Genomic DNA, 10,116 nt, shown 5'->3' with positions numbered 1-10,116 from the left:
TGGTAATTTTATGGTAAAAAGTTGTAATCACCTATAAATAACAACTGTCTACCAACAAGGTGGTATTAAAAGTCACATAATGATGAGTTATAATAATAATAATAATAATAATAATAATAATAATAATAATAATAATAATTGTGAATAATAGTCACGGTGGTAAATAATTGGTAATAAATGGAAAAATAATAGTAACGATAATAGTAACAAACCATTTTTAAACATTTATTCATAAAAACTCACACCACACCACATGTATCTTTATACATGTTTATCTTTCTTTATAATGACTTAATTATTAACAACTATAAAATAACATTAGTATTTACTTTATTATTGCCAACTTGTCACCATTACCATCAGTAAATTATCATTTAGTAACAAGTTGAAAATTAGTATGTCATTTTTTTGGTAAGTACAACTTGTTACAATAATATTACCATATTATTACCCACTTATTACTAATCTGTAAAGCACAACCGATTGACATCTTACACCTAGAAATCTACTCTAGTATATTCATCTTGAAATGGAAAAAAAGATCTTTTTTTCATCATTTTCTGGCTTGCCAAGTTTTTTATTTTAAGTAATTATTACAGCATTAATTTAAGCCTTAAGAACAAATAAAAGATGTTTGTGAAGATTTAAAGGTAAAGTTTCTGTTGTAATGAGTTTGCAGCTTGTTCATGCCTCCTCGTTTCAAGATTTGTATCTGAGTTTCTAAGAAAATGCTTAAAACAAGATTCATATGCTAATTTTTACTCATTTTAGATTGTCAGATCAAATGTTTCTTAAATTCAGCCACAACACTAAATCAAAGAAACAATCTTTTTTTTTTTGCAGTACAAATCAAAAGATATAGTCAGAACTCAGATGTTAATTAAAAGAGAAGGAATTAAAAAAAAAAAAGTCTTTCACTCACATACAGCAGTTAAGTAAATACTCTCTTCTCACAGATCCAAATATACTCTCTCTCACAGTAATAATTATTCCAGTTCAGTACAGCATCAGGCCCATAGCCAGTTACAACACAAAGTCCTGAACCAGTTGCTTCCCCACGACTCCAGAACCTGAAAGACAGTCAGAGTATCTACTGTGTTTATCAGAACAGTGAGGAGTGAGAGTCTGAAACTGCATAATCACCACAGGTCAGTTCAATGATCTTACCCAGTCGTCAGTGCTGAGCTGTCCACCCATCTCCAGACCCTCTCTCTGTCTTTGTAAGTCAGACCAATCCAAGCCCACTGACCTCTTCTGAACTTATAAATAAAGTCCTGTTGAAGTGAGATGACCACTAACACATTTAACTCGCATTCAACTGCCTATTATAGCAGCAGCAGCAGCAGAAGCTGAAGCTTAGCACAGTCTAATCAGGACCTCAACTTATAAATAGCACTGCTGTGTCCACTCATATCAGCACACACTAACACACCACCACGTCAGTGTTACTGCAGTGCTGAGGATGATCCACCACCCAAATAGTACCTGCTTTCCCACAAGACTCTCACCTGTTCTTCTCTGCTGTTTATGATCAGCAGGTCTGCTCCTCTCTCTCTGCAGAACTGTCTGCTCTCATCCCAGCTCTTCTCCTTAGTAGAGATGTGGTAAAGACTGGAGTTGAAGAAGATCCATTCTTGTTGGCTGATGATTCTCTCTGTTCAGACAGAATGATGAGTTGAGCTTTTTACAGTCCCGTACAGTCCTCAGACATTAAACGTCCTGCTGCGTACCACTGTAATCTAGGTGTGATTCATTTTGCAGTTCCTGTTGGAGCTATATATGGCTATAAACGAGGCAGGCAGGCATCCAACAAGGCTCCAGCACAAGGCACCACAGTAATGCCTGGCTTAACTTGGTGAGTTATGGTGACCTCTTGTGGCCACACATATTAATACATGTGTTGCCTCAATTACACAACTGTTTAGATGCTGTAATTCTCTGGATTATATTTTTAATATTATATAATTGATAGATTATATAATTGTAAATAACAGTTACAATGTATACAAATTCAAAAGGCACTGGTAGCAAGATCCAAGTAAACAACAAGCCAAACTCCAGTGCATAACCAGGACATTTACAACAGCAGGGTGATGAAAAAGATGGCAAAAGTACAGCTGACCCCTCTCACTCTGGACATCACCTCTTCCATTCACTCCCTTCTGCTAGAAGATTCAGGGCCATCAAAACCAGCACTATGCTTTTTTTCCCAGCTCGCACTTTAAACTTCAACTGAAACCAACAAACCTCCCTTACCGTATTACAGTATAACTCTAATGCTTATTTCCACAACTGTATAAATGTGAAATGTTTAGAAACGTCCATATCATTCTGTGATAATCGGCATATAATAGTTAAATATGTCTTCTCAGACCTGCGTATGTATAGATATTCATACCTGCATATGTACAGATATTCACACATCTCTTTAGCTCCTTTCACATTGGCTCTTTATTATTTTTACTTGTTCTTTATTCTATGCTTGCAGTTCTTTTCATATTCAGATATTGGCAGCCCCAAACTGCATCTTGTCCCAGATTGTCCTAGAGACATTAATAGGATGTAAAAGATAACATATGTAAGCACATTTTCTTTGATTTTGCTACAACAGTAGTGATATGTACTGATATACTGTTTGTTATATGAACCTTAGTGCTGGTGTCCTCCATCTCTGTGTTGGGCTCATGGCCTCTTACAGTGTCTGCACTCTCACAGACATCCACCACCTGGTGTTTAAAACTGAAAATAGCCTTCCTGTATGTGCTTGAGATTTGAATACAGCAAAGCTCATGTGCTCAGTGTCTTTTCTTGCAGTTATTCCTTGAATTTATATAACCATATATAACTCGTTTTGTTTGTATTGTACTCCTTACGTATTAACGTGACACACACAGCTTTAAAAAGCAGGTCTGGCTTAATGTTTAGGTTTCAAATGCAAAATCAACGTTATGTGATATACATTTATATGGACAGATAATTCACTTACAACCTCAGAAGGTCAGTTTCTAAAACAAATTCAGTTCCCAGCAGGTAAGAGACAATATACCCATAACTGACTGTTCATACAAACTACACAGCGAATTGCTCCCAAGCTTAAACTGCACAGCTACTGCAGCTTCTACAAATATATGATTCATTCTAACAGATTGGTTTCAGAGTTGAAGTCAGAGTTGAAACCATAAATTTCAAGCTTTTAACTGACTTGGACTTTAGACTAAAATCATTTTACTTTAAGTGACCCTATATCTTAATTTTATTAAAATAAGTAATAGAACATTCCAGTTTTGTTAAAACAATCATAACAATACAGAAACTTTAGCAAATGTGACTGTTTTGGTAGGGACTGTTTCAATCCTGACAATTTCGGCTCATTTTGAGCAGAACTGCTATCCTGTTCATTTCCTGCTCTAAAATGCAGGTGTCCTAAAATAAGGCTCCACCTAAGGACTAAAACTCTTCGTGTTTCAGTTGTGACATGAAAACATTGCAACATAAAATAGCAAAGAACTTTTTGCTTTTTATTATGTACAGTACTTAATATCTTTAAAAGATTCAGAGAATCTGGAGAAATCTCTGTATGTAAGGGACAAAGCCAAAAAATCAGTATTTGCTAGCCATGATTTATGGGCCCTAAGGCATCACTACATTAAAAAGAGACATGATTCTGTAGTGGAAGTCACTGCAAGGGCTCAAACACTTCTGAAAACCACTGTCTATGAAAACAGTTCAGCACTGCATCCACAAATGCTAATTAAAACTCATAAATGCAAAGAAGAAAGCATATATTGTAAGGGTCCAGCCTGCACTGCCGGCTGCCAGCAGAGGGCAACGGCGGCGAAGTGCCATAACTTCAGGGAACTCCAATTCCCAGAAGCCCTTTGGGCTGATTAGGCCCAACCTGACACACCTGTGGACTCCTCTACTTAAGGCTGTGGCAAACGGCAGCCCTTTGTCACACCTTTGTAGAGGGGTGACTGGTATGCACAGCGTGCAAGTGGGTATTTAAACAAAAAGAAAAGAGGGCTGGGAAAAAAACAAGAGTAATTGCCCCAAAATTACTCAAAAAAAAACCCCAAAAAACACAAGAAGGCTTGAGCCACAAATGGCTCCAAGCCATACAAAAGGTGTTTGCTCCACTAAGTGCAAACAAGTGAAACATAAAATTTGCCTTCCCCTCATAATTACAGTGGACGTGTCTTTGTTTTCTCCTTATCTTTTATTTCACGTTTCTGGTTCAGCCTTTCCTGTTCTTTGAGGTGTTTTACCCATTGTGGCCTGTGGTTCCCGGTGGCGCAGCAGTAACTCCACAGACTCCACGAGCCTGGCTCCTGGTCACCTTAACCCCAACGTGCCAAATTCACACTCCATTGCCTCAATAAATTTATTTAACACCCTTTCTCACGTGTTTTCATCTTTGCACCTGGGTCTGCCTCCCTGCCGTCCCCTAACATATATGAACAGGATACAGGAATGCTGCCACCTTCTCTGGCCCCAAGCTCATTTAAAATGGACTGAGAGGAAGTGGAAAAGTGTCCTGTGTTCAAATGAATCAAAATTTTTGGAAATCAGACCACTCAGCTTGTTATCTGAGCACAGTTCAAAAGCCAGTATTCATGATGGTATAGGGGTGCATTAGTGCACATGGTATGGGTGATGTGAGCATCTGTGAGGGCACCACTTCATGCTGAACGATATATACATGCTTTGGCAACATATGCTGCCATGCAGACAACACCATTTTCAGGAAAGGCCTTGATTATTTTAGCAAGACAATGCCAAACCACATTCTGCAAGTATTACAACAGCATGGCTTCGTATTAAGAGTCCAGGTGCTAAACTGGCCTGCCTGCAGTCCAGACCTGTCACCCACTGAAAACAAATGACAAATGAGCCCCTGAACTGTTGAGCCGCTGAAATCCTGTATCAAACAAGAATGGGAAAACATTTCACTTTCAAAACTACAGCAGTGTCTCCTCAGTTCCCAAATGTTTACAGAGTGCTGTTAAAAGAAGAGGTGATGAAACACAGTGGTAAACATGCCCCCGTCCCAACTTTTTTTGGAACGTGTTGTTGGCATCAAGTTCAAAACGGGCACATATTTTTCAAAGAACAATAAAATTTCTCAGTTTCAACATTTGATATGTTGTTTTTGTAGTGTTTTCCTTTAAAAATATGGTTTACATGATTTGCATATCATTGCATCCTATTTTTATTTACATTCTGCACAGCGTCCCAACTTTTTTTGGAAATGGGGTTGTAATTCAAAAACAACATAACCATTTAAGTATAATTTTCACAAGTTGAAATTAGTGGCTGATTACATTAACTCCCAGTGTTTGTAACACAAATTACCACCCTTAAACAGCTTATGTTTTGACCACATCCTGACTCTGATCGAGTGAACATTTCCTGTATGAGTACTCAGTGTTGTATGAATCATTGAGTAGAGGTTCTTCATACATGGCCTCATATTGTTTCCTAAAACAGTACAATATTCATTTTTGTCTTGCTTTAAATAAAAGGCATGTTGTTGTTGAAACTGTTTTTTTCTTGTCTTTATTTCAGTATATGGTTTTAAAAAGGCCAAAAGCAATGGAAAGTAATCAGACTGTATTTTGTTTTGTACTGTTTGCATTTTTAACACAGTCAGTAATACATTTTCCAAGCAACAATCCCAGCACTGCTGACTGAGTGTGACGACTCATATTTGGTAAAGTAAGTAGAATTTTTGACCTTCACAAGAAGACGTCACACTGGACACACCAGCGTAAAAACACCAGAGGAAGCACCACAGGAAGCATCACCAAGGCAACACAGCTAAAAATACCCACAGGTCTGATTCACCTGCGCTTAAATAAAACTTTTTGTTGTTTCCTCTGACAGACAGGGGAACTGAAGGTGTATTAACAAAGTGGCTTCTGTAATGACCTCACATTCTGAGCCAAAACCGTCGAAGTACAAAAGTTTAGAATCACTGTTCAAAAGTTAGAAATGAATGTTTTCAGCGAGATAAAAACGATTTGGTTGTAGTATGACACGAACTGAAGTGAATTCAGTGCAACTTCATTGTTTTCAAATAATTAGTAGAAATCTGTAAAATATCACTAGTAATTGGTAGGAAGCAGGCCCAGATTATCACGTGCTCTGAGGTCTTATGGTGTGTTTTTGAAATCACACTGCATTAAAATCTTCATAAGCCATCAGTGAGCTTTACCACTTTCTTGCTGAGTGGTTACACTAAAGCTTTAACCACACCTCAAGGTTATCTATGCTGAAGGATCTACGTAATGCTGTGCTGCTACATCGCCTGTTGTTCTCTACAGTGGGCTCTTCACCGTGCGACATTGCATATTTAACCATCACTCCTGCAGCCTATGAGACAGCAGTCTAAAGGATTCAGTGTAATGGCTGGTCACCTCGTGTTCAAAGGCAAATTAAAAGTAACATACATCTGTAATCATAAACTGACATTTGTGATTAAGGACGTTTTTGCAATATTCCATCACTGTGATTCAAGTGTTATAAGTGTTGTTTTAAACTACATTGACAGTTATTTAAGGCACAATATTAAAATATTGCATTTTTCCATTACTGGAATAGATAATACACACATAAATACAAATGTGCCCTCAATTACACAGCTGTTCAGATGCTGTAATGCTTGGGAACATATTACTGATCCTGAATAGATTTACTAATGTTGATTCAGTACCATCATCTTCATGGTGATCAGGGATTAACTGTCTGTAATGATGATGATCTTTGCTTGGGGCAGTGCCAGAGTTTTTCTACATTGGTGCTAAAACATATGAAATGAGTGCAGAAAAGTTTCCAAAAGTGAAGGAGTAAAGTCATGAAGACTGTTTGGTACAGACCAATCAAAACATGATATGTTTTGATAGGTTGGGCCTGATTGGTAAATTCAAACTCATGTGATTTAACCAATTGTTCGTAAAGAAGGTATAACAAATGGAGAGAGGTTTATTTTTACTACTCTGTGTCTTTATTTTACTGCATCATAATGAGCATGAAAATACAATGAAATTTGTCAACATCAAAGAAACAGATCATTTATATCCCTGACAAATTTCTGATCAGTCAAAGAACAATTACACCAATAATAACCACCACTGCAGTGCAAAATCAACCAAACCAAATGAACAAAAACCTTAACTCTAGGGTGGACTTCAGCGAACAAACTAGATGTGAAAACAGGCTCAGACTAGACTTCAAATATGCAGCACTTTTGCTCTTCAAAACTAAACACACTGCATGTATATACCAGGGGCTGTATTACAGAAACATCCTAACTCTTAAATCTTATCTGTTTAGTCTCCATGACAACTTCAGTTAGGACTGAATTTAGGACAGAAGCTATTACAGAACAACTGTTCTTAGGTTCTTGATCTTATCCATTATCTCCAGATAAGAAAACACTATTACAGAAACATCCTAACTAGACAAAATTTCCTAAATTCTGTTGTAACTGACAACCCCAGAGGTGTCTTGATGTCTGTTTCAACCGTCTGTTTCTATCGTTTTATGCAGTGAGGCAGTATAGTTCACTATAACTAGCACAATGAGTAGTTTAAGATTTCCTAACTTGAGATAAGATGCTGTAAGATAAGATAAAATTAGAATAGAATTAGCAAAATAGTGAAAAATCTTATCTTGATCTGATCAAATCTTAAGACAAAAAGATGTTTCTGTAATACGGCCCCAGGTACACAGATTACTTGTGTGAATGCAGATCTTATACATGGTGGAAAAGATTTATGAACTGGTAGTCTAATTAACTTTGATGTAAGACTAATATGAAAAGGCCAACAAACATTTTCAGGGGGTGCTAATAGGGCAGTCACTAACCACTTACCCAGTTCAGAAAGCTTCCTCTCCAATCCATCTCTCTCTTTCTGTAACTGGTCTCTGTCTGTAGTCATTTTGGTGTAACTGGTCTGTAAGTTGTCTCTCTCTGCAGTGAACATGAACCATGGCAATGTGATGGCAGTCAGCAGGAGAACACACAGCAGCCCCAGACGCACTGCAGCCAGTCTGTGGTTTCTGCTTCCTAATGTGTTGCTCTCTATGGAGAACAGATACAGAGATGCTTTAGTCATAACCAGTAATCAAGTTTTAAGCCCAGATAAACACTGACTAGGCTCTCTTGACTAGTGTGACCTCACTGGACACAACTGCATCTGCTGTTCTCCCTCCTTCTGTCGTCTGAAGCTGCCAACAGTAGTCACTGGTTCCCATAGACTTGATTCTCGCTCTCACTCTGCTATGCTTCTAAAATGTCTTATTGGTTAATCTAAGTACACTATATGGCCAAAAGTATGTAGATACTCCTCCTAATCATAATTCAGGTGTTTCAGCCACACTCACTGCTAACAGGTGTATAAAATCAAGCACATAGCCATGCAATCTGCATAGACAAACACTGGCAATGGAATAGGTCATACTGAAGAGCTCAGAAATGTTAAATGTGGCACTGTTACAGGAAGTCAATTTATGAAATTTCTGTTCTAAACTTTCCCAGGGAGGCTGAGCAGTGTGATACCCCATTAACTGGCACACACCCTCCAGTCCCCTTTCTTAAAATTAGGGACCACCACCCCAGTCTGCCAGTCCAAGGGTACAGTTCCCGAGGTCCACGTGACATTGTAGAGGTGTGTCGGCCACAACAGCCCCACAACATCCAGAGCCTTAAGCATTTCCAGGCAAATCTCATCAACCCCCAGTGCCTTGACACCAAGGGGCTTTCCAACAGTTTGTTGGCATGAAACAAATCAAGAAACGTTTTTTTTTAAAAAAAAACAACAGTAAATGAGTGTTTAATATCACTGGGGACTGTTACCATGGCAAGTCGGTTAACTGTCAAAGGTAACTCAAAGTGTACCTGCATGACAGCCACTTAATTATGTTTTTGCACTGATCATAAACGCAGAGGCCACAAAACTAGCCTAAAGTTCATCACAAAGAATACGTCCCATACAGCACAATACAAATAAAACTACAGTACAAATACTCACTGAATATGTGCCATAAAGTACAACAGTGTTATCCTACCTGTCTGTAGGATTCTCTTTGCATTGGTATCGTCCATCTCTGAGTTGGGGTCACAGCCTCTAACAGGATCTACACATTCATACACAACCACCACCATCTCGTCTTGATCTGCTCTGTTCAGCTTCTCAAAGCAGATCAGATCATCATAATCACTCTGAGACATCTCTAATCTATACAGTACTCAGTAAAACACTGAGCTGCTGTGTTTCTGTCTGTAGGAACGCTACTGCAGTGCTGCACTCTGTGTCTAGTTTAATCATTTTAGTTAAAGGAAGTGACCAAGCACTGAGAACTACCTTTACAAGTCTTTCCTGTGGCTGGAGGTGTGAAGAGCTCTTGAGCTCTTTCTTTAAGCTGGTTCTTACCCTCATTATTACATTTATGAGATATTATAATGAAATCTGAGTTTAGTTTTCTATGAACTGCATGTCTATATCTGTGGTTTTGAGTGGCCAGTCCATCATGTCACTGCACATTTCTTATTAGTGTTTTGTCTCAGTGCTTCACAGGCTGGTCAGTAGCAGCAGGTTGATTGTTTGCCCCTCTCATGAATTCACTGAAAACTCCAACTCTTTTATTCTGAAAATTCAGCCAGACATGTAAGCAGTGCTTCAAAACAAACAGATATTGTGAGCTAATGGGTGTCTTAAGGTGCACTGAGTTGCCTCTAGAGGGCAGTACATTTACATGTGTGCCTGCTTGGAGAAGCTGCAAGCTGAGTTCTATGGAAAATCTAACAATTTTACACAGTGCTAGACATTGTTGCTGCTCCTCTCAGTCAGACCAGTATAAGTGTGACCTCTGTGCTCAGTTCTACCCAAATTATGGACACCAGTTACAGATGAAGTTTTTCAGTTATTATTATTGTTCTCCACACTGCAAAGAGCTCAGCAACCACATACAACTGGCACAAATGTGTAAATGGTCAGCTGGTCAGCCCACAGCAGACACATGTCAGCAGAGATTCTATAATATAAGAGCAGTCTTGACACAGGGGAAAAAGTGTAACACCCGGCTTGACCAATCAAATCAGACCTCGTAAACTGT

At 38.4% G+C, this 10,116-nt stretch overlaps 1 protein-coding gene across 1 annotated transcript; it reads right to left on the bottom strand.

Annotated features, from left to right (window-relative positions):
- Positions 1 to 335: 335 nt before the first annotated feature.
- Positions 336 to 9,276, bottom strand: LOC118817095 (CD209 antigen-like protein E). Its single transcript, XM_036583786.1, has 5 exons — positions 9,070 to 9,276; positions 7,874 to 8,083; positions 1,509 to 1,654; positions 1,168 to 1,274; positions 336 to 1,070 (listed from the first exon to the last, which is right to left on the bottom strand). The coding sequence occupies exons 1-5, from the start codon at positions 9,230 to 9,232 to the stop codon at positions 932 to 934; spliced, it is 765 nt and encodes a 254-aa protein (XP_036439679.1). The 5' UTR covers positions 9,233 to 9,276; the 3' UTR covers positions 336 to 931.
- Between the last annotated feature and the right edge of the window lie 840 nt (positions 9,277 to 10,116).

This window comes from Colossoma macropomum, unplaced genomic scaffold (genome assembly GCF_904425465.1).
Source record: "Colossoma macropomum unplaced genomic scaffold, Colossoma_macropomum, whole genome shotgun sequence".
NCBI classification, from domain to species: Eukaryota; Metazoa; Chordata; class Actinopteri; order Characiformes; family Serrasalmidae; genus Colossoma; species Colossoma macropomum.
Note: the sequence above shows the minus strand (reverse complement) of the source record. Positions and strands in the feature narration are given on the sequence as shown.